The sequence below is a fragment of the Calypte anna genome, chromosome 4B (genome assembly GCF_003957555.1).
Source record: "Calypte anna isolate BGI_N300 chromosome 4B, bCalAnn1_v1.p, whole genome shotgun sequence".
Lineage (NCBI taxonomy): Eukaryota > Metazoa > Chordata > Aves > Apodiformes > Trochilidae > Calypte > Calypte anna.
In genome coordinates this window covers 22848960-22872597 of record NC_044249.1, presented here as the reverse complement: position 1 = coordinate 22872597, position 23638 = coordinate 22848960, and the positions used below count along the sequence as shown (strand labels likewise).

Sequence of the window (23638 nt, the reverse complement as noted above, 5' to 3'; positions counted from 1 at the left end):
GAGAGCGTTGTAAATACGGGCGTCGCCGCGCCCCCCCGAGCCGGCGTTCTGATTGGCGGGCGCGAAGCCCAATGGGGAGAGGCGTTACAAACAGCGCGGGGGGGCCCTCAGCGGGCGGTGTTAGAGAGGCGCTGATTGGCGGCTTCCTGTAAATACAGCGAGGGGGCGGGGCTTCCCACGGGGGGGCGGGTGTCACGTGGCGGGCGCGTGGCTTGGGGGGGAAGGGGGGGGACCCCAACACTGCCCCCCCCAACACTGCCCCCCCATCCCCCCCCAACACTGCCCCCCCCCCCTCACCCCCCCCAACACTGCCCCCCCGGGGTTGGGGGTCCTGGGGGGGCTGCAGCCCCTACACCCGCAATGGGGGGACCTGGGGAGGGGGTCCCAACCCCACCCCCAAATGTTGGGGGGCACTCGGGGGGCTCCAGCCCCTCACCCCAGGGTGGGGGGAGCACCCCGGGGGTGCAGTTGCTCCCCTCCGGTGTTGGGGGGCACCTGGGGAAGGGGGGGAGCTGGGGGGGGGTGTCATTTGGGGAGGGGACCCAGTTTCGGGGGGGCAGCCAACCCTACACCCCCGGGAGCCCCCTCCCCTCCCTGCACCCCCCGGTGGTGCCGCCCCCGAGGATCCCCCCACCCCTTCCCCACCTCCCCCGGTGCCGGTGCCCGGCGGCCGCTCCCCCCGTGACGATTCCGGGCCGGGGGCCAGAACCGAGCCGGGACCGCGCCGGTCGCACCCCCGAGATGCCGGCGGGAGGCGGCGGGGGCTCCGCGCCCCGAAAACGGGGTCCCCAGTGCCCCCCCGCCCCCGGCCCCCAGCCCCTCGACCCGCTCAGACGGTGAGTGCCGCGGTTCGGGGGGGCCCGCTGCCCCCCGGGGGTCCCCAAAGCCCCAGGGGATCTCCAGAGCCCCCCCCGCGGGTACCCAAAGGTTCCGGGGGGGTCCCCAAAGCTGCCGTGGGTCTCCGCAGCCCCCCCCGGAGACCCCTCTGTGTCCGGGGGTCCCCGCAGCCCCCCGGGGGTCCCCACAGCCCCCAGAGGTCCCCGCAGCCCCCCCTGGAGGGTCCCTGCAGTGTCTGCCCCCCGAGGTACCCCATAGACCCCCGGGGGTCCCCCTGCAGACCCCAAATTGGGGGTCACACCCGGGGGGGAGGTGGGACTCGTGGCCCCCCTGTCTGTACTGGGATGAGGTCTGAGCTGGGGGGGTCCTAAAATAAGGGGGGGGTGTCAGAAGGGTGTGGGGGTGTCCCGGTGCCCCTGGCCAGGGGGTCCCCATCAGGGTGAGGGGGTTTGGGGGGAGCTGCTTGGTGCAGGGACCCCCCCTGGGGTGAGCCCCTCATCTGGGGTGGGATGGGACCCCCCAAAGTCCCGGTGCCTCTGCCCCCCGTGTCCGGGGTGTCCCTGGGCTCCTGCCCCACGGGTGACGTCCCACCAAGCCACCCCCCCGTGGGCTGGGGGACAAGGTGTGTGGGGAACCCAGAGCTCGGGTGTGTCCCCCCCTCCCCTCCATGTCCCTCACCCCAACATCTGGCTGGGGACACCGGCCCCACGGCCACCAGGGTCCCACTGGTGTCACTGGTGTCTGCAGTGGGAAGTTATTCCTGTCCCTGTGGCCTCATCCCTGGGATCTGCTGGGCTCCAGGTGCTAATCTGGGGGGAGCTGAGAGATAAGGGATGGGGGGGCAGGGGGGAGGTGACAAGGATGACAAAAACATCACAAGGTGTCCCCAAGAGGCCAGCGGGATCTCCAGGGGTGTAAGGGGAGCAGGTGACAATCCCACCCCCTCGCTATGAAATGTGGCACCTCGGGGACAAATCGCCTCTCCTGGGGGTGGCTGGAGGCTCCTTGTATGGGGTTGTGTCACCAGAGGGGATAAAAATAACCCCTGGACATGGGGACAAGGACAACGGGCTGCCTGTCCCCCTGCTGTGTCCCCAAAAGGGACACGGGGCCCCTGCTGTGTCCCCAAAAGGGATGTGCGGCCCCTGCTGTGTCCCCAAAAGGGATGTGGGGTCCATGCTGCGTCCCCAAAAGGGACACGGGGCCATGCGTTCCCTGCTGTGTCCCCAAAAGGGACACGGGGCCCCTGCTGTGTCCCCAAAAGGGACATGAGGTCTCTGCTGTGTCCCCAGAAGGGACACGGGGCCTCTGTCCCCCTGCTGTGTCCCCAAAAGGGACACGGGGCCTCTGTGACCCCGCTGTGTCCCCAAAAGGGATGTGGGGCCCCTGCTGCATCCCCAGAAGGGGCACGGGGCCCCTGCTGTGTCCCCAAAAGGGACACGGGGCCTCTGTGCCCCTGCTGTGTCCCCAAAAGGGACACGGGGCCCCTGCTGTGTCCCCAAAAGGGATGTGGGGCCTCTGCTGTGTCCCCAAAAGGGACATGAGGTCTCTGCTGTGTCCCCAAAAGGGACATGTGGCCCCTGCTGTGTCCCCACACTTCCCCTTCTCTCCTCCATCCCACTCCTGCTCCTCAGAGCCAGGTGGGAAGTGAGGGGAGGGGTAAAAGATCTTCCTGGAAGTCCAAGGGGGAAAGGGAGGATTCCCGGGAAGCTCCTTGTGGGCTCCCGGCCAGCCCCACGTCCTCCTGGTGTCTGGCAGGGGGGTGTTGCTGGTCAGGACCTTCTCTTGGGTGGATCCCAAGGAGCACAGCTGGGAGACAAAGAGAGTTTGGGGTTGGCAAGCACCCTGAGGAGCTGTCAGGTCTTTTGCCCAGGGTTTAAATATCCAGGCTGGGACTTTAGGGGCTCCTCAGCACCCCGGGTTTAGGGTTAAAAACAACCAAAACCCTTCCCAAGAGCAGAGGGCCCAGAGCCTGAGGCCATGTTCAGCCCAGGGCTGTGGGCACCCAGCAGCACCCTGAGGGGGGGAGTTCAGCAGAGAGGCAGCAGACACCTGGAAGGAGATGGAATGGGAGAGCCCCACGTCCCCATCCCAAATCCCCCATCCCATGTCCCCCATCCCAATCCCACATCCCAATCCCCCATCCCACGTCCCTGCCCTGGCTCTGGCTGAGGCTCTGCTGAACACGTTGAGCTCTGCAGCAAGTCACGGGGTAGGAGCTGGGAGCAGGTTTCAAAAGCCAAGCTGTGGAAACCTGAACTTTGAGGGGTTGTTAAGAGTTTCCATGTGCTGGAGAGGACCCAAAGCAGGGCTGGAGCCGAGCAGCAAGCAGTGTCTGTGCCAGCCCCACCTTTGTCCCCAGTCCAGCCCCAGTGACTCAGTTTTTTTTTGGCTGGGTGGATGCTGAGCGTCTGCGGGACCTCAAAGAGGAGCAGAGCAACAAACCCCAGGAGACTTCAAAGCAGCAGCAGAGCTGGAAGGGCAGCAGGGACACTCGGTGGGTGCCATGGGTAGCAGCTCTGAGATGTGCTCCACCCCACACAGGGCACCCGGGGGCTCAGCAGGGGAATCTGGGGCTGACTCTGCAGTGGAATCCTCGGAAAAGACCTCTTAGGATCACCCAGTACAACCCCAAACACAACCCCAGCATGGACACCCCCACCCCATGTCCCCCATCCCCACCCCATGTCCCCCATCCCCACCCCATGTCCCCCATCCCCACCCCATGTCCCTCATCCCCACCCCATGTCCCTCATCCCCACATCCCCAGGCTCTGAAACCCCTCCAGGGATGATGGGGACTCCAGCCCTGCCCTGGGCAGCCTGGGCCAGGCCCTGACAACCCTTTCCAGGCAGAAATTGTCCCCAGCTCCAACCTAAACCTCCCCTGGCACAACTTGAGTTGTGCCCAAAGTTCCTCTTGTCCCATCCCCTGTTCCTGGGGAGCAGAGCCCGACCCCCCCTGGCTCCAACCTCCTCTCAGGGGGTTGCAGAGAGCCCCAAGGTCTCCCCTCAGCCTCCTCTGCTCCAGGATCAGCACCCCCAGGGCCCTCACAAGTTCTCCAGCCCCTTCCCCAGCTCCATTCCCTTCTCTGGACACACTCCAGCCCTCAGTCTCCTCCTTCTGCCCCCAGACTGACCCCAGGATTGGGGGTGCAGCCTCAGCAGTGCCCAGCACAGGGGGTGCTCCCTGCCCTGCTGACCCCAGGGTGCTGTGTCCATCGTGTTCAGCCCACCCAACCCCACAGGAACCATTTGGGTCCTTCTCGGGTCAGCACCAGTGCCACAGCCCATGGTGTACAAGCTGTGTTTGGGGACAGTGACTCAGTACACCCCAGGGCTGGGAGCTTCTTGGGAGGTGCCAGGCAAAGCAAGCGCCGTTCCCACCAGCAGCGTGGACAGCCCCTGAGTCAGCAGCCCCATCTCCCATACTGGTTTCCACTGGAAAAGTGGGGCAGCCGCTGGTTTCCCTCCAAGCCCCCAGGAACCGAGCCCTGGGGATCAACCCCTTCAGCTGAGGGTGGAGAAACAGGGTCCTGTACGGGGAGAACCGCCTGAGGAGCTGGGGATGGTGCTGAGGGGTCTGGCGGGCAGAGGAGGGGGATGTGGGGATCACACTGGAGTGGGGCAGGCAGGGCTGGGACCCTCACACCAGAGCTGCTGCGGGATGAGGCGGAGCACGGGAGCCTCAGCTCGGGGCTGCAGGGAGGGAGCAAGCTGTGAGGTGTCCCAGGGCAGGAGGGGGGGATCAAGGTGACCTTTAAAGGTTTTTTCAGTAGTAACCATTCTATGAGAGGTACAGGAGGTGCAAGAGAGAGAAGAGGAGCTACAATAAGCAGAAAGCCAGGCCAGCACCCCTCAGACAGACGCTGTGGTGGCTGAGGCGCAGCACAGCTCCTCTCCCCTCCCGCCGCCCTCCCACCCACTCTGAGGGAACGCCTTCCTCCGGCAGCACTTATATAGCGGAGAGCTCTCCCAGCATGCTCCGCAGCGTGACGCCGCGCGGGCCGCTCTGCACACGCGCGCTGCTCAGCCCCCCCGCGGCTCCGTGCGCATGCGCAGGGCGGTTGCCGCCCGCCTCAGGGCAGCAGAGACGCGGCCGCTGCCAGCGGGCAGGCCCGGCGCGGTTCGGTTCGGTTCCGTGCGGTTCGGTTCGGCTGGGCCCGGTTCGACGGAGCCGGGAAGATAAGCGGCAGGGAGCTCGAGAGAAAAGCGGTTGGGAGCGGCGAGGCTCGGCGCTGCCCGGCGGAGGTAGGAGCCGGGCGCCCCTGAGCCGCTGTGGCGCAGGGGGGGCTGTGAGGGGACGCACAAAATGGCGGCGGGGAGACCGCCCGCCCCCGGCCCTCCCCGGCAGCCTCCCCGGGGCCTGGCCCCGTTCTCACCCCCGCCGGACGGAGGCCTGGCCCCCTGCCTTTCCCGGCTGCCGCCGTTCCGCTCCGTGCAGCCCCGGGCCCGGGCGCTGCGGTTGGGCGAGCGCCTGCCGCCCCTTTTCTTTCTTTATTTTGCTGCTACTGAGCGAGCCCCGGGCTGTGTCGGGCAGAGGGGGGTCCGGAGCAGCCTGGCAGTGGGCAGGGGGTGCGTTTCTGTACAGGGTGTAAAGGGGGGGAATCCCCCCGCGGTGGGGAGCAGGGCCGGGGGTTTGTCTGCACGGCAGCCCCGGGGCTCGGCCCTCCGGCAGGCCCTGAGCACCCTGCAGCTGGGGAGTAACACTGGGGTTGGGTCAATCCCGGCTCCTCCACGTGTGTGAGGGGAGGGCAGGCACCGCTTGCCCTCCGGTTCTGGCCCTCTCCAGCTGCGGAAGCTCAGACCTTTGATTAGATCCACAAATTAAGCTCATTACGCTGAAACAAAGCTATCTGGCAGTTTGGGAGTAGTGGTTTTGGCTTTAAAATGGGCTGTTGGAGGCAGTGCTCCTCACTGGGTAGCCAGAGGGGTTGCTTTTCATCACCCTCTCCTTGGAGACCTCAGGGCTTTGGTCTTCTGGCACCTCGTACTCGTGTGATGGGGTTAAAAAAGGTAACTTTCCCGTTTCTTCTCTTTGTGACTGGGTTTCTTAACTGCAGAGAAGGTAGCAATTGATCAGAATTGTTCAAAGCAACCAAAATACCAACAGAAATTCCTTTCCCTCCAGTGTATTTGTACCTGAGCATGATCAGGTTGATTGTTCTGACCCACCTGACGTGGAAATCTGTTCCTTTTTGCAGCTGACACACACACAGCTGGCTCAGGGTTTTTGTTGAGTTGCAGTTATTTTCATACAGTGATGTGAGCCAGGCTGGGGCTTTCACTTGTTTTCTGTAGGATTGTTTTAGAAGTATTTAAATAGCTAATTAAAATGTTGTTTATTTTTTAAAAGTAACGATCCATCCTGGTTCCTAGCCCAGAGCTGATGCTGAAATGCCTGTTCAGTTCTGGGGGATGCTCTCTGGGATGTAATCACTCACTAGGCATCTAGAATATTACATTTTAACTCTGTTGTGAGGCCTTCAGGAGGGTGGGTATGCAAGTGAGATAAGGATTGTCCCTGGTGAGAAGGCACTCTTCAAGGACAAGGAGTATCTTGGGTTGCATTGTTTTATGATTTCAAATGTTGACAGAAGAATCCTGCTGGGAGGGTGGGGGACACGAGGGACCAGCCTGAGCTCCTCTTCTCCAGCAGCTGATGCAAACTGAGGGAGGTTTTTCCGAGGGAGGGGATCCAGGAGTTTACAAAACTCTCTGCTGGGTCTTCCCTTGCCCCAGAATTTTGCTCTGGGGGCTGGGCTGGGGGCAGCTCCCCCTGCTCCTGGCAGCCCTTGCCCAGCAGGGAGCCCTTCTGCTGGGGAAGGGGAGGAACACTGAAACCTTGTTTTCTGGGAAGGTAAAGGAAATCTGCTCTTATTTCTTTGCCATCGAGTTAAGTATTCTGAGTGGAATTTAGGTGGTTTGGTTGAGGTTTTTTTAGTGAATTTTAGGCATTAGTGTTAGCTCTTAGTCTGGGGTGTTCTCAGGGGCATGCACATGAATGTGTTTATGGAACAAGAGTGCAGGATTTGTTCTGCTGCAGAAGCCCAGCCCCTTCCTGCAGCTTCCATCCCATCAAGGTGCAGAAATGCCCTTTTCCCTCTGGTTTGCAGTATTGCTGAGATACTTCTGCTGGTTTGCTGTCAGTATATGAACTTGAGGCACTGCACCCCCTGAGTGGAATGGGGAATTTTGGGGCTCTCCCAGAGCACTGTGGTGCTGAGATGGAGTTAAAGAGGGCTGTGTTTTGGGGTTGTGGGTGTTTTGGCTGGTGCTGAACAGGGGGTACAGTGTCAAGGCTTTCCCCCTGCACCCTGGGGAGCAGACAAGAGGTTGGGAGGAGGCACAGCTCTGCCCTGGATGGGCTAAAGGGATTTCCCATGCCATGGAATGTTCTGCTCAGGGGGAGAAACGGGGGGAGAGGAAGAAGAAAAGGGTGAGTTTGGCTTCCCAGGTGGCTGTTGCTTGGAGCCTGCCTGGGCACTGCTCTGCCTGGGGGAGGGGGTGAGTAATAATTGCCTTGTGTAAAAAAATGTTTTCCCCTCTTTCCTTCACCTATTAGGTTGCTTTTATCTTAACCTAAGCTTTTTTCTCACTTTTAGACTTACTTTTCTCCTGTGGGGTGGGAGTGGGTGTGAGAGAGCAGCTCTGGGGGTGTTCTGGAGCTCAGTGAGGGGGCAGGAGGCAGCTTCCAGGCACTGGAGGGATCTGTTGTGGTTTTTGGACTACCCTGGTGTCAGAAGCCTTCCCAGCAGTGGATCCTGTGAACCTGGTTATGATTTTTGTCTGCTACTTGCTTGTGATGGCAACAACTGTGTCCCCCTGCACTCTGCCACCTCCTCGGGCTCTGGATACTGGGAGTGTTTGTCTGAGCAAGATGGAATCCTGCTGGATTGGAGGAGCACCTGAGGAGGGGGTGCCTGGGCTCTGCTGGAAAAAGCCCAGGGGACTTGGCCTCAGAATCCCTGTCAGCTTCCCAGGAGCTGGAGGGAGCTTGGATCTGAGAACAGCACGAAGGGACAGACCCTGGGGCTGAACCAGAGCCTCCAGGATCAGTCTGCACCTCCAGGATCATCTGTAGACCCTGGTGGCAAAGAGGAGCACCTTGTCTGCTACCTGAGGGAAGTGTGGAGATGGTCTGCAGCCAGCTGGACAGCTCTCCAGAGATGTGCTCTGTCATTAGGATGGATCCAGAAAATTCTGCACCATTTATAGAGAAACCAGCAGAAAAGAATCCTTTCAGGGGCTGTGTGAGACTGGATCTACAGCTGAACTTTCCTCCTGGGACCAGAGGGAGCAGCTTCCACATTCCTGTGAGGGATCTCCTGCCCAAACCTGTGTCCTGAGCCTTCTCTTTGGTTTGTGGTTGGTTTTTGGGTGGCAGTGCTGACTGAGAGGTGTTTGTGTTGGTGAGACAGCTGCCCACTGGGACAGGTCAAGATACAGCTGCCATCTTCTTTCCCCTTGGACTCCAGGAGCTTGGACTTGGCATCTTCCTGCCAGGGCTGCGTTGTCCTTTTTGCCCAGGCAGGACATCTCCTCTTCAGTTCCAGTCTGCCTCTGCTCACTGCTCTGGGCTCTTGGTTCCTGTACCCCAGTGAGACAGAACCTTGCTGCAGCTTTTCAGTGAGCTGTCAGCAATGTTGGCATCCCCCTGATGGTTAGGGGGTTAGGTGGGCTTCTCAGTGTTCTTAGGCTGCTGTCACCCATCCCTCAACACCCCCTTCCTGGTTTGCTTTTTGTCCAGGATTTTTTTTACCATTCCCAGTTGGTGTTTTTCCTATGGACTGCTCTCTCCCTGCCTGTAATCCCCACCCCTCAGCTATTTTTAAGTTCTCTACAGACACCACCAGAGCAGCTTTCCTTCCAGCTCCAGCAGGTTTCTCTGCAGCCTGGCCAGAGCTGTGCAGGTAGATCCTGGGAACACGAGCAGCTGGGCCTCTGGAGTGGGAGGAAGGCTACAGGGAGAGAGGCTCCAAACCTTTTTGGGCTGTCACCTGGAGGCAGGGAAGGTGCCAGGCCCTCCTGTACTCCCCACATGGGCACAGGTTGGGGCCCTCCAGTGGGGGAGCAGCCAGCCAGAACCTTTCATTTAGCTCTGCAGATTGGGCAGCTTGGCACTCTAGGGTCATAGAATGGTTTGGGATGGAAGAGACCTTAAAGGTCAGTCAGAGTTCCAACCCACTTTAAAAGTGCAGAGGTGGCACTTGAGGACATGAAGGACACTTCAGGACATGGACTGAAGAAGAGAAAGCAGGAATGGTCTCACTTGGCTTTTCTGGAATACTCTTGAAATGTTAATTTCAAGGACTGACTTTCAGCACTGACCTTTTCCAGGAGTCAGGTGAGCACAGTGGGCTTTGGGGATTCCATTCCTTTGGGGATGTTCCTCATGGGCTTGCAGTGAAGGCCCAGCCAGGTGCTTTGGTCACTGCTCCCCAGCCTGCTCAGGAGGTCCCCACACCAGGAAAAGCAGCCTAGAGGCTCCCAGACACACCCCAAACAAAGCTGCTTCTGGAGAGGAAGGTGAGCATCTCAGCTTCAAACATCCAGGCCATTGTTTCCTTGGTCTTGGCATCACTTTATCTTTCAGCTGTCATTTCCAGCCTTTCCTTTGGAAAGGTCAGTCACAAGACCCAGCTGATAAAGGCTCCATGTCTGCTCTGCAGCTCTTGAGGGGATATCAGGAGAGAAGCTGAGCCCAGGGCTTCCACCACGGGGAGGAATGCAGCTGGAATTGGCTGAGCTGTTTACAACTTCAGATGTAGGTAGGGCTGGGGAGGAGGAAACAAATGCCTTGGGTGTGCTCATATGTATTTGCATTTTCTTGGGCCTGAGGGAAGGTCCCACAGGTGGGCTCCAGAGGCACTGGGGACCTTGTGTAGGACCTGGGCTTGGAATTCCTTTGTGCTGGAGCTGTGAGTGCTTGCATGAGCTGAGAGTCACAGGTCACTGACCTGTCATTTCTGCACCTAACTGCAGTGAGGGAGTGCCTGGGAGTTCCACTTTGGGACAGGAATCCTTACAATCTCTTCTTACATTTTCCTGACCCAGGGAAGGTTTAAATGTTGGTGCTTCAGCTCTTCACTTGAAGAGGTTGGGTGTGATGGGGGCCTCCCAGTGGCTGAGCCAGCAGCTCTGCTGTGAGGCCCAGAGATCTGCTTCTGGGGCTGCTTGGTTGGTCCTGAACATCAGCTCCAGTCTGACCGTGGATGATGTGAACAGATCTTGTCTGTTGCTCCAGAGAAAACTCTGTTCTTTATCAACATCTCTGACAGAAGACATTACAGCATCCAGCCTGTTTACTGAAGGAAGTTTCAGGACTTTGGAGAACATGCCTCCATCTGTAGCCCTGTCTGGAGCAAGGGCTTGGGTTACTGTTGAACACAGGATGTTGGACGTCTGAGCTGCTTCAGGAAAGCTGTTTTTCTGCTTTTAATACCCAAAATGCAAGATGTTGCTTCCTTCTGTTGGAGTACTGTTGCTAAAACAAAGTGGGAGGAAGTTAGCCTCAAGTGTAGTTCAGAATACTCACTGAAAAGCAAAAGAGATTGAATCTGCTTTGCTTTTAAATGGGTTATTTTCAGTGTCCTCTGTTGATATACTCATACTTGGTGGTGTGATGGGTGGCTTTGGGACCCTTCACTCTCCAACTCCTTTCCAAATCAACATGCCAAGAAGTTGTTTTGGTTCTTTTTAGCCCTTCAGTGATGGGAGTTCCAGGGAAGTTCCATTTAAATCTGATTTTAATTTGTGGAGGGGTGAGGGATGTTGGGTAAGGAGTCCTGGCTGAGAGCTGTGGGCTTGGTTTCTGGTGAGAAGCTTTTCTGCAGTGTGTTCTTGTAGTGGGGAAGAGGTACAGTTAAATGTTCTGCAGCTGCTGTTTCTCCCTGGCCTGACCTGGGTCTGTAATTTGTTAAATAATTGGGAGTAGAACCTAAAAAGAATGTTCAATATACTGATAGCAACAAGTTCCAGGAGTTCAGCTGAAAAATCTGAGGCTCCTGCAGCTTGTCCATGGGTCACCTCTCCCGGGCTGCAGCTGCCTGGAGTTCTTATTCATTGAGCTGGGGTTCTCAGGCTTCAGAACTTCACTCCTTACAGATGGCAAAGAGGAGATCACCTCCAGTTGCTTATCAGAGTTTCATTTGGAGGCAACTTAAAGTGGGATTTGAGAACAAAAGCTGTGGTGGAGTTAGTGCTGGTGAGATGGGAACCTCAGCCCTGCAGAAGCAGAGCTGTGCCAGCCCTGCTGTTGTTCTGCTTAGTGGAAATCTGCTGTAACACTCACTGACCTCCTCCCTTCTGCCAGAGGAGTGGAACCAGCAGGTTGTCTGGGCTGGAGAGAGGGCAGACTGACCAGGGGTGGGATGAGAACTCCTTGGGATCCTTCTGCCTGTGCTGGACATGCCTTGCTTTGAGCCTGCTACAAGAACACCATGCCAAAACTGTTCCATTTTTTGTCAGTGTGAGTGTCACTTTGTCTTACTCTGCCTGTACTGTACCTTCTTTTATTGCCTTCCAGGGCTGAGTTCTCAGCTTTCAGCCAAAATAAAAGGTGGTGGCTCCCATTGCCATTGTGCTTCCTTCTGCCTGTACCTGGCTGGTTTCAGCCTCTCTAGGGTTTTACATGTTTACAGCTTGTTGAGATCTTGCCTTTATAATCTGGGTGCTGGAAAGCCTCTGGCCACAGAATTCAAATGTTGTCACACCCCATGAATACTTTCAGGGTGTTGTAGTTCACCCCTGAGAGTGGTTCTGGGAGTGACCTCCTGAAAGCTGGGCTGACTCCAGACCAGTTCCCAGCTGATTCGCCATCCAGCTTCTCCCTGCATCATCATTTCACTTGACCAGCCCAGCCTTGCAACCGTGTGGAGGGGGTTTTAATGCTTTGATTTACTGCTCCTAAAAGAGCTCTAATTGTAAATAAACCCAAATGGTGTTGTTAAGAACTGAAATGTCAAGCTTTAGGAAATGCTGTTGGAAGAGTGCCATCGCCAGGTGTGTCACCTGCGGCGCTGATCCTGCAGGGTAAAGCTCCCTGACTTAATTTCCTGGTACCCGTTTGCTGCGTTTAAGGTTTTCTGCAGTGAAGGAGAATGGGTTTGTTCAGCAGAACTATTGAATCCCCAAGTACCATTTAAACTGTCAGGAAAACGATGTTTTGTGGCTCGGGTTGTTGTTCTCACCGGTTATAGAACCCACCGCGTAAAGTCGGTGAAAAGATAAAACAATCTAATACTTGTCTTTTAACTTTCAGCTTTGTGTTATTCTTGGAAAGTTTCGCACCACTTGTGAATTCCTTGAACCTTGGCATTGCGAGCCCATTTCTGTTGGGCCCTCCTCCTTTACAGCTTGCACAAATTAAGACCCAGTTGGCTCTTCAGCAGTTGACCTCCCTTGTCACCAGCAGTTCCGCACCTCCTAATGCTTGGTTCAACCAGGCATTGCTGAAAAGCACCATGTTTAGCCCCAGAGGAACTTTACCTCAGAGGCCGAGAGGACCTAATCCATCAGGCACAAAGCCTCCGGGATCCTTTCCGGGAGGAGGTGCGGGAGGTCTCCAGAGAAAACCTGCCTCTGGAACGCCTCAGGGAGCACCGCCACGGTTTTCGGGACAGGACACCTTTCAGTGGACGGGTTCACAGAGGATAAACGTGCGGGTAACTCTGCACAGGGCCGACCCCAGGCAGGTAAAGGAGAAGACAAACCACCACCAGGAGCAGAAGGGAGAGCCTCGCCCCAGCTGCTGGGATGGAAACCCCCGCCCGGCCGTGACCAGCGGACAGAAGCCACCGGCGCCGGCACGGGGCTCGGAGCAGAACCCCCCCTCCCAGAACCGCTACACGCCAGAGAGCGCCTCCAGCATCCTCGCCAGCTTTGGGCTGTCCAATGAAGACCTGGAGGAGCTGAGTCGCTACCCAGATGAACAGTTAACACCCGAGAACATGCCCCTCATCCTGAGGGAAATCCGGATGCGGAAGATGGGCCATTCCTCGGCTCGCCCGCACGCTGCCGGCCGGGCAGAGGAGGCGCTGGGCAGCGGGGCGAGCGGCGCAGGGGTCAAGAGCAAAGTGATCGATTACGGGCACGCCAGCAAGTATGGCTACACTGAGGATCCCCTGGAAGTGCACGGGTACAGCCCCAAGGTGCTGCCTGCAGAGCCTCTGGAAGCACGCGGCTACAATCCCGAAGCCCCCGGCGGGGAGAAGAGGGAAGACTTCCAACGGGAGCAGAACGTGTCCATCGCCGTCCCGTCCTCCACCCAGTGCAACCCAGTGTTCCCAGTTGAAGAGCTAATAAAGCCGACGGGGTTCCAGAACGATTCCTCAAGTACTCCGCCCTTTTTTCCGGCTGAGGCCCCGGGCAAGGTGTCTGGGTTGTGTGTGGCCCCCGCTGGACTCACCGTGGTCACCTCCATCGCCCAGCCCGCGGTCCCGCCGGTGATGCCACCCCCGATGGTGCCCCCGGTCTCCCAGCCCGCAGTGCTGCCGGTGATGCCACCCCCGATGGTGCCCCCGGTCTCCCAGCCCGCGGTCCCGCCGGTCATGCCACCTATGATGCCACCCGTGTCCCAGCCTGCCATGCCACCCGTGATGCCACCCGTGTTGCCTCCCGTGTCTCAGCCCGCGGTCCCGCCCGTCATGCCGCCGATGATGCCACCGATGATCACCCCTCTGGCACCCATGCTGGCCCCTGTCATGCTGACTTTTGTCCAGCAGTCGATGACCCAGCACGTGATGCCGCCGATAACCCAGCCACCTTTCACACCTGAGCTCCTGGTCAGCGTGAGCCAGCACGAAAGGCTCCAGCAGGAGGCTGGGAGCAGCCAGCCCACCCCCCCCAGCGCCCCGGCCCCAGGACAGAAGCCCTTCCAGCCAAAGGCTGAGGGGCCCATTAAATCTCCTTTTGGGATTGTGAAAGCGTCGTGGCTTCCTGCCTTCCTCCAGCCTGATTCCCAGAAGACAAAACGATTACCCACTCCCTCAATGATGAATGACTACTATGCCACATCTCCAAGAATATTCCCACATATGTGTTCTCTGTGTAACATTGAATGCACTCATATGAAGGTGAGTGGCTTTCACAGATTATTGCCTAAACTTGTCCTCGCCAGCTTCCCTGCTGCCCTGTTTTATCAACTAATTCTTTCCTGTGCCTTAAGTGAACTGTTGCTGGTCGCCAGCCTGGGTGCTGACACACAGGTTGCAAACTGCTAGACACAGTGCTAGTGAATTATTGTAACTGCTGCACAGCCTCTTCTGTTCCAAATTGCATTTCAGAGTTGCCATGCACATTGACTTACTATCATTATTATTATTATTTTTAATATTAAAGCTGTATCTTCTGCGATGGGTTTCCAGTGGTAAAACAAAACCCCTTTATCAGTGGGGTAAAATCCTGATGTCATCTGGGTGACTCAAATGTCTGCAAAAATTGTGTGCTGAACCCCAGGAGGGTGATGGAATGTTGGTGTATACAACACCCCCCTCCATTCCCTCCTGCAGAGTCTCTGTTAAAACAAAGCAGACTATTTATCTGCAAAATTTTAATCTTCCAACTGTGGTCTGTGTGACATTGACTGTTCCAGAGCCTGGAGACCAGCTCTGGACACACACAGAATGCTTCCATTCATCTGACCCAGCTTCCAGCCCTGAAGCACGTAACAGTTCCAGCTCTGGAAGGAAGAAGAGGAAAGAACTGGTGGATACTGGGAGAGAGAGAGAAAAGCATTCTGCAAGCTGTGGATTTGTCTTGAAAGGCCCAGGCTTGAGATGTCACATTACAGCAGAACTTAATTAAAAAAAAAAAAAAAAATGATTCCTTGTTAGTCTCAGGTGTTGAAATTTTAGAATTTCAGCTCAAATCCAAGCAGCCCTTGACAGGTCTGGGGGTGCTCTTTGTCAGGTTGGCAGCAGGCAGGGAGCTTGCTGAGGCCCTGTCTGTGCTGGGCATGAGGAGAGGCAGTGAGCAGGGCAGATGGCAGAAATCAATGGTCAACTTCTCTGACCACAGGCCAGGGGGAAGTGCAGCTGCTTGGGCTGACTGGAGAACTGAGAAGGGAAGGTGGAATTGAAAATAAAACCCTGTGCAGTGCAACAGGGCAGAAATGGGGTTTGTGTGGATAAATGGAGGAAGCACTTGGGAAGAGTGGAGTCTGAGGTGTGGGGGGTGCAGTTGCTCGCTGGTTCTTGGGAAAACAGAGCAAATGTTTTTACTAGAAATACTTCTTGGCAAATTAGCAAGCTTTGGGGGGAGATGGAAGCTTGTAACTTCTTTCCCTGGTGGCACTGTGACATCCTGACCCCACTGCTGCTACACAGCCTGTTCTCCCTGTCACAGCTGCCTCTAGCTCTGGCACAGATGAATTCTCTTCTGAAAAGCATTTTTTTCCTTAACGTGCACGTGCTGCTGTGGGGGCAGCTCAGACTGGTAGGAGAGCTCATGGGGCAAGCTGTGGTTAGACAGCAGTGTTGCAAAATAACCAAGAAGAGGTAGAGTTTTGCTTTTTTTCCCCTGCAAAAAAAAACAACAACCCAAACAACTTTGTGTTAAGAAATGCCAGTCGTGTGTGTTTGTGAATTCTAACACGTGAAGAACTCCTCTCACTTTGGGTTTTACAGTTTGGTCTCACAAATAAAGTGGTTGTCTTTGAGTTGTGTGGGTAGAGATGCCCAAGATTTGCAGTTTGGGTTTTTTTTTCTTTAGAGTTATGGTGAGTGTTGTGGAGGAAGCCCAGACAGCACCCAGAGGTTTGAGAGGAGGAGGGCTGGGGAAGCAGTGTGACTGCTGCTAGGAAGTGGTTGTTTCACACAGTGTAGATGTGGTTGCCATGTGATGGTTGACAAATAACCAAGTTAGGGCTAAGGTGGAAGAAGTGGAGGAATGAAGAGGGCTGTGTTATCAACAGGTGCCTCTGGAAAGCCAACGGGAAGCAAGGAGAGGTGCAGAGCATGGAAGACAGCAAATGAGGAAAAGCTTCTCTTCATCCAGCTCTGGAAGATGCTGGATATCTGAAGAACAAAAGTTCCAGTGATGCTGAAGCAAAGGGTTTCAGGCTCAGATTATCCAGGGGGATGAGCTGTCCTTTTCTGGAGGCTTTTTTAATCCATCCCTGTGCTCCAGGACAGACTGGGCTGGGATTCCTTTCCTTGCCAAGCTTGAAGCAGAAGCTGTGTTGCCTGTGAGAAGAGAAATCAAGTGTCCTACCTGGTGATAATTTATTAAAATGACAGAGCTACAGCTGGAGGTGAGACCTGACTCCTGCTCCTACAGGCTGGAGCTGCAGTGACCATTTGTGGCTGAAACTTCATCATCTGAGCTGGATTTCTGTGTTCCTCAGCCTCAGCTTGTCTGTAGCTGCTCGAAACACTGGCTGAGCTTTGCCTTGGACTGAAAGATGCAGCAGCTGGTGTTCTCCAGAGCCAACCCCATCACGTCTCCCTCTGGGTCTTTCTTAAGGATCTAACTTGGTTAATTACTGAGTTCTGATGGAATCAAAGCTGGAGATGGCCTTGAGGTGCCTGCAGGACACCCAGAGAGAGAGAGCTCTGTTTTGAGTGGCATGCAGCTGAGCAAGGAAATGTATTTCCTGCTTCTTCTGTAATCTGAACACATCCTTCTTTCTACAGAACTATTTCTGCATGTTTGAAGGTGGGTTTTTTGCTAATACACTGTTCAGAAGTCCCAGTCCTGCACCTGCATGGCCTCGCTCTCAGGAATGTCCATGGAAAGTTTTGTTTTAAGCTTTTGACACTTTTCTTTTTGTCAGGCATGTGAATAATCCTTGTGTGCAGTGATCCATGGCAAGAGAGCAGCTGCAGCACCAGCTTGTGACAGCCCAGGGCTGAATGTCAGGAATATTCCAGCCCTTCAGGATTTCTCTTCCCACCAAAACTGTGCCTTGGATCTTCAGCAGGAGGTGGCAGGAGCCTGGATGATGCTTCCAGCAGTCTCAGTTGTGTGGTGTTGGAGATGTTGGTTGAGAGGTGAGGTGGGAGCAGTGCTGCCCTCAGAGTCAGCAGGGCAGCTTTGGGGTGTCAGCCCCTGGCAGGCTCTGAGCTGTCTGAAATACTGTAGTTTGTGGTAAACATGTACTGGAAAGCTTGTTGTTGTTGTTGGAGCAGCATCAGAAATGTGCAGGCTTCATTTTGATCTCATAGGAAGGTTTCTGGAGCTCTTGTCAGAGTACCCTGTAGTGTGTTGGAAGAAGAGGTGTGTGGGATGTGGGCTTTCTGAGCTGTCCAGGGTTGATTTGGCACATGAGTTGTCAGTAGGTGACTCAGGGATCTGCAGAGTGGGCTCAGAAATCCGTGGAGTTGTCCTGCAACATCTGTAAAGGGCAGAGTGCCCAGTCCTGCCCTGAGTTAGGTGGGACCTCACCCCAGTGGTGTCTCCTTTCAGATGTATTTACACCACCACCACATACTGAAACATTCTGTAAGTATTCCCCAGAGCAGGTTTGTTTCCAGCCTGAGATGCTGTAGCTGCTGGAAGAGCAGTGTGGTCTCAGGCACACATCACTCCTGGAACAGTAGATCTGCACTGCTGCCAGCATGAGGGATGAGATGCATCAAGGATTACAAGTTTTGTTTTCTGGTTTGAATAAATGCAAGAGGGTGATGTCTGCCCTGGGCTTTGGATTGTCTGAAGTTGGATGGACTCATGGCTTCCTGCAAAGGCACTGACACTTTGGGTGCCTTTGCTGAAATACAGGGAGAAACTGTGGATCTGCTCCATCTCACTCCTGTTCTTCTCTGCAGTGCTTTGCTGTGAAACCAACCCCCAGTGCAGGAGTTGTGTCTCTGCTGGGGGCAGAAGAGGAGGTTTGGAGACTGGAGGCCCCGTGCTCTGCCAGCTGCTCCTTCGGGGCCTTTTTTGTCCCCCCCCAGGAAGGGATCCTTTGGGGGAAGGATCTGTCTCTGGGAACAGGCTCCCCAGACACAGGGGAATGGGGCAGAAGGCTGAGGAGTCCAAGAGTGTGCATTAATTGGGATTCCTGCACAAAATGCAAGAGGGCTTTGGCATAATGAGGACGTGGAAGAAGAGAAGAATGTTGGGTTTGTTAGGGAGGAGGATGTCTTTGTAGGCCTGCCAGGCACCTGGATGCTCACTGGGGCAGTAGCTGAGGACACTGGAAGCAAAATGTCCCTGGTCCCCCATGGACACCGTGCACATCCCTCCTTTGGAGCCATGCAAGTGGGAGACTCCAAACCCAACTGCCCTTCCTTTCCACAAGCTCATTCCTTTTGCCCTCTGTCCTGTTTCACTTGGATGAGCAGCACTCAGAACCAGGATTGCTCAAGAGTGCCAAGTTAGTAGGGAAAAAATATAGTTCAACAAGAGAGACTTAACACAAGGGGTGTTCTGAGCTGTGTTCTGTGTCTCAACAGGTTAAATGTTTTTATGAACACAGTAAGTAAAACCTTCCTGTGCCTTTCTGAGCTTGGTTATCCAGTGTATCTGCTTCTGTCGTGTGCCTAAAATGTGTTTTATTTTCTTCAGACCCCATGGGTTTCGTGTGTGGAGTGTCACAGGGTGGGGTGGCTCTGCTGTCCCCCTCTGTAGCACTGCTCCTGTCAGTGCTGTGTTCTCTGCTGCCAACAAGCACAAAGCTGACCGTGTCCTGGTCACTAATTCTGCCTGGCAGGCTTTGAGTGAACCCTCCCAGGCTGCTCCTCTAACCAGCGTGCTCAGCGTTTTGGGCACTAAACAAGAGGCTCTGATCCTGCCAGGGAGGCCTTTTGTCATCCTTTGTGTTACAAACCAGCATGTGCTCAGGGCTTTCCCAGCCACAAGTGATTTTCTGAAGCCTTGCCTGCCAGTGCCATTATTCAGCCATTATTACCTATTTTTAAACTACTAAAGCAGCTACAAATTGTGGTTTGTTTCATTAATTGTTGTTGATGACACCTTCCAGCTTCAGCAGTGCCTCTTCTCAAAGCAAACTCTGCCCTGTTCAGCAGCTGCTCTCACTATGGGACAGTTTTTGGAGTAATATTACTGGAATAAAGTCTTCAAGCATTGCCTCTGTCCCCAGCTGGGGAGTGGTTCTGTGTACACTTAACCTGTGCTGGAGGTTGAGGGCTTGCACTGTGCTTCTAGCTCTGTCCTGGGCTTAGCCCAGGAGTTATTCCCCAGTAAAACTTGTGTTAAGGGTTTTTTTAATGTAAGAAAAAAACAGAGTGTGTGTGAAAAATCCCCTCAGCCTCCCTGAGTGACCTTTAGCTGTGACATTACCAGGGCTGAGTGTTGGTGAGCTGATGCTTGGGGACAGCGTGGGGTGTCTGCTCCTCAGGCTGCCAGCCTGGGGACCTGTGAGGCTTTTGTCTCTTTTCATGGAGCCAGTTATGGGATCAACCTTTAGGGTGAGCAGTGTGGTGACAGCAGCCCAGTGCATGGCTGGGAGTGACAGATTCCTTTGCTCCCACTTCCACTTAGATTCCTGCCTGTTCTGCAGCAGCTTTTGGCCATCGAGTTGTGTCTGACTCTGGTGCACACAGAGCATTGATGGGGAGGGAAGGATTCGACCTTGACATGAAATCATTTGTTAGGTGAAATGAGGTGGAGGGTGAAATACAGCACCAGGTAACTCGGAAGCTGGGAAGTGAGGAGGTTTTACCTGCTAACTGAGCTTCTCTGGGTGTTTTTTCTCCACCTAGGACTGGATTCTGCACCAGAACACCTCCTCTCACATTGAAAGCTGCCGCCAGCTACGGCAACAGTAAGGAACCCCTTTAAAATAAAATGTGTAAAAATAAGTGTTTTCTGTGCATGCCCGGGCCAGCTGGGACCTCAGCACCCTTCCCCTTGGCTTTAGACCAGTGGGGTAAAAATGAGGGAGCACTTGGTGCCTCTGGAGCCCTGGCTGGGAGTGTGTCTGTGACAGCTGCTGCATGTCAGTGGGTCTGGGGAGCAGTGGGTCTGGGGAGCAGTGGGTCTGGGGAGCAGTGGGTCTGGGGAGCAGTGGGTCTGGGGAGCAGTGGGGCTGGGGAGCAGTGGGTCTGGGGAGCAGTGGGTCTGTTTCCCTGACAGCTGTTTTTGGCCTTTAACAGGTACCCTGACTGGAACCCTGAGACTCATTCCTCCAAGAGGTAACTGCTCTTTGATTACAGCTCGTTTCTCACTTGCTGTCCCAAACAGCTGGTAATTAATGTGGTGAATGTTCTGTTTTGCTGACTGCAAGCTCTGCCACTGGTGTCCTGGTGTTGCTGTAAAGTCACAGGGGGGTTTCTGTGGGCTTTGTCCTCAGTTTGGTAACGTGGGTGACAGAGTATCTCAGATCCTTTCACCCGGGTGAGAAGGAAGTCTGTACAGTTAAATCACTGAGTTAAATCACTGCTTAAACTGCTGGAGTGATTTCTGACTTTCTCCCAGTGAAGCCACCCTGGTTTGCAGCTTGGACCTGGTGGGCAACAGGCAGGGCAGTGGCAGCTCTGCTCTCAAACTCAGCACTCCAGAGATCCCTTGGGGGCCCCTCTGCTCACAGCTCGAATAAACACTGGAATTTCTGAACTCCTCTCTCTTCTGTCCTTTAAAATTATGCTGTTTACTGTTAATTTTCTTGAAGGGCACACCCTGTGGACAATCTCAGCAAGACTGGATTGTTTTTCTGGTTCACTATTTGTACATAGTTTGGCTTGCACACAAATAGGATTGACAGGACTTCAGTTTTTTTGCTGGGTTTTCCTGTGACTTTTCATTAATTGGTTTGACACACTTCCTGGGAAGCTGCCTGTTCAGCTTAATAAAAAAAAAAGGTTAAAAACCTCAATATGTAGGTCAGGTTAATTTGCAGAGTGCATCTGAGGTCTTTCCATGTTAATGAACAAGGAGGAATAAAACTTGAAAGAGAAACAATTAAGGCTCTCACGAGGAGGATAATTTTATTTTAAAACCTCAGACTGGAATTGTTAGTTACACTCCAGGAGAACGAAGCTTCCCTTAGCAGAAGGAACTTGATAAACTGGGGAAGTGTTTAAAAGCACTTCTTTTTGTGAGTGAGGCATTTTCTGTGCTTGCAGGTGGAGCAAGAATTGGCTTTTAGGGTGATGCTTTCTTAGATCCTCCCTGGTGAGAGCACGTCTGGCTGGGTGAGGACACAGCTGGAGGCTCTGGGTGATGCTGATGTTCTGAGCTGCTGGGTGCAGTCCTGGGGCAAGGCTGATGAGCTGGGAATCCCTTGGGAGTGTTTGCTGTCTGTAACTTGTGCTGCTTTGTTAGTGCATGCAGACATCTCCATGTGGCAGAGGAGTAATGGGAATTAGATGGATTTTGTCAATACTTGACACTTGCTAATTAAGGGATACTGGAATACTGCTGTCTGAGGCTCACTGGAACATCACTTAACTGTAACTTCTGTGTCCTGTCAGGGTTTTCCTGACCATTTGTTGTGCCTCTCAGAGGGGCTCCTTCTCTCCTGCAGCTCTTCACTCCTCCTTCTTCATCATCATGACCTCTCTAGGAAGCATCAGTGTGCAGTGTATTTATGTTGTGTGCTCACATCTTTCAGTGTGTGAGACACAGTGTCTCCTAATGACTGAACTTGGTGGAAGCATGGGAAGTATCTCAGCTCATTGCACTTTCAGGGATCCTTTTTCCCTTCCTCTTATTTTTATACTGCTGTAGCTTGGAACTTTCAAGTGTCCTTTGCAGCTTTCTCTTGCTCCGTGCAGGTTGTTCTCTTCCTTCTTTTCAGTTCTCTCCACCTACTGTAAATACATGTAGCAAACACCTTACTTGTATGTGAAGTACCTCTGTGAGCAAGTTAGACTCTAAACTCTGTCACTTTGGGTTCTTTCTTGCAGGAAGTCTCTCCCAGCCTCCTGGCCTTGGCTGGGCTTTCCTGCCATGCCAAACCCCGTTCATTATTTCCCTCTCTCCCCTCAGAAATGCTGCAGACAGGAAGGAGAACCAGACCCCCAAGCGTCGCTCCAGCTCTGCCAGCCCCAGCCCCAGGAGATCCAGGTTCTCCAGCTACGGCCCCCGGCGCTCACGGTCCAGGTCCAGGAGCCCGGGGAGGTTCCGGCCCAGACCCAGGAGCAGGAGCCCACGGCCCGTGCGACGCCTCAGCCTCAGGCACAGGTCCAGGTCACCCCAGAGATCCAGAAACCCCCTGAGATCCAACCCCAGACCTCAGAGGTCTTCCAGTCACGACTGGTCATCCAGGAGGCCGTCCCGATCCCAAGGTACCTCTGCCTCCAAACTTTGGTGAATTGCAGGCAAACCCAGCTGGTGTCCAGATGTTTCTCTGCCCAGGTGTCACCCAGGTGTTTGCCAGAGCAAAAGGCTGTGAAAAGCTCTTCTCGTGGCTTGCAGTGCTCAGAAGGAGTTGGGGTGTTCAGGAAGGTCTGAGGTTTCCCTGACCCAGGGCTGGGAATTGGTGCATCCCATCAGGGAGAGCTGAACAAGTGTCTGGTCTGGGTGTGTTTGGTTCCAGAGCCAGCCAGGGCAGGGAAAACTGACAGCATCCCAAACCTGGCTCTGTGGATGAGGAGAGGGAAGATGAGGTGCAGTTTCCAAGGAAAATGTAGTGTTTTGAGGTGGTTTCCTTGAGCTAAGAGCCTGATGCATGGAAGAGTTTCAGTGAAACTCCTGTGCAGCACTTCCAGTCCCTGCACTGCTCTGTGACTCCTTTCAGCTTCTTCCTCCAGTTTGTTGTCAGCTCAGACAGTTCCACCCAGGTCACTTTGGACTCAGCTTCTGGTTTATTTGGAGTTTTTGTTTCTTTTTAATCCTGAAGAGGAAAACCAGAAGGATTTGGAAAGGTTTGTACTGTCTCTGGGGTGTGTTTGCCTCCTGAAAATGCAGAGGCACTGAGCTTTGGTGGGAAGGAAGTGTAGGTGAGAAGTTGTGAAGGGACAGGTGGTTTCTGAGGTCTCCTCAGGGTGAGCTCCAGCCATGCTGGCCTAGAAGGTTGAAGGGCAGAAGCAATTAATAACCAAAATACAAATTTTCCACAGAAAGCAAGCAGACAGGAAAGTAATGTTGTATGAGAGCGTTAAAGAATAATTTAAACCCAACATCAGTCAGTAGGATGAAGAGCAAGACAGAAGGACACAGAATTTAGCAGAAGGCATCAAGATAGTAAGTACTGCTGTGCATTGGTGTGTGAGAGGAGGAGCAAAGTCTGGAATATGCCCCCCTTTTATTTTATTAAACTTTCCTTGGCATAGAAAAAAAAAAAATAGAACCAATTGTCCTTTGGCTCCAGCCTGGGGATGTTTGTAGATCTCATTGCCAGCCTAACCAGAAATGTCAAGTTACACAAGAGGGCAGTGAGAGTAGAGAGGTTTGTTATTAATTACAGGAGTGTGCTAAAGGTTCTCTGACTTCAGCCCAACTCCACCTTGAGTCAGGAGTGGGTGATGAAGCTGAAACTGTAGGAAACCCACCAGCAGTGCACATCAGTTCCCTTCTCAAACCAAACCAACCAACCCCAGGTTGTTTTTTCCCTTTTTCCCCTCACAGACAGAAAGTCAGCTCTGGAGGCAGTAGTGAAGAGCCTGGGGCCTGGCTTTGTGGCAGAGTTCAACAAACACAGATCAGCTGGGCAGGGCTCCTCGGGCTCAGGGAGATCCTCACCCTCCCACGGATCCTCAGGGAAGAAGCCTGGGAGCACCAAGAAGCCCCTGAAAACAAGTGGTTCTGTCAAGGCTTCCAAGAAAGAGGGGTCAGGTTCTTCATCTCCTGAAACTGATGATTCATCCCAAAATAAAGAAGCAGAAGAGAATGAAGAAGACCCCACAGGAACCAGTGGGCCTCGTCCTGCTCCTTACAATAGGGTGAGTTGCTTAATG

The 23638-nt window shown here is 54.4% G+C and overlaps 1 protein-coding gene across 8 annotated transcripts in view; it reads left to right on the top strand.

Moving 5' to 3' along the window:
* Window positions 1-730: 730 nt before the first annotated feature.
* Window positions 731-23638, top strand: part of ZNF638 (zinc finger protein 638) — a 42337-nt gene continuing 19429 nt past the window's right edge. For 6 of the 8 annotated variants that reach the window (XM_030450470.1, XM_030450469.1, XM_030450467.1 and 3 more), the window contains exons 1-6: window positions 731-836; window positions 12100-13912; window positions 19502-19563; window positions 19895-19933; window positions 21729-22027; window positions 23310-23623. In XM_030450470.1, the coding sequence (XP_030306330.1) occupies window positions 742-836; window positions 12100-13912; window positions 19502-19563; window positions 19895-19933; window positions 21729-22027; window positions 23310-23623 (2622 nt within the window). In that variant the 5' untranslated portion in view covers window positions 731-741. Of the gene's footprint in view, window positions 837-4874; window positions 5088-12099; window positions 13913-19501; window positions 19564-19894; window positions 19934-21728; window positions 22028-23309; window positions 23624-23638 lie in introns of those variants that run through there. The other 2 variants (XM_030450473.1, XM_030450472.1) reach the window with 1 other exon arrangement.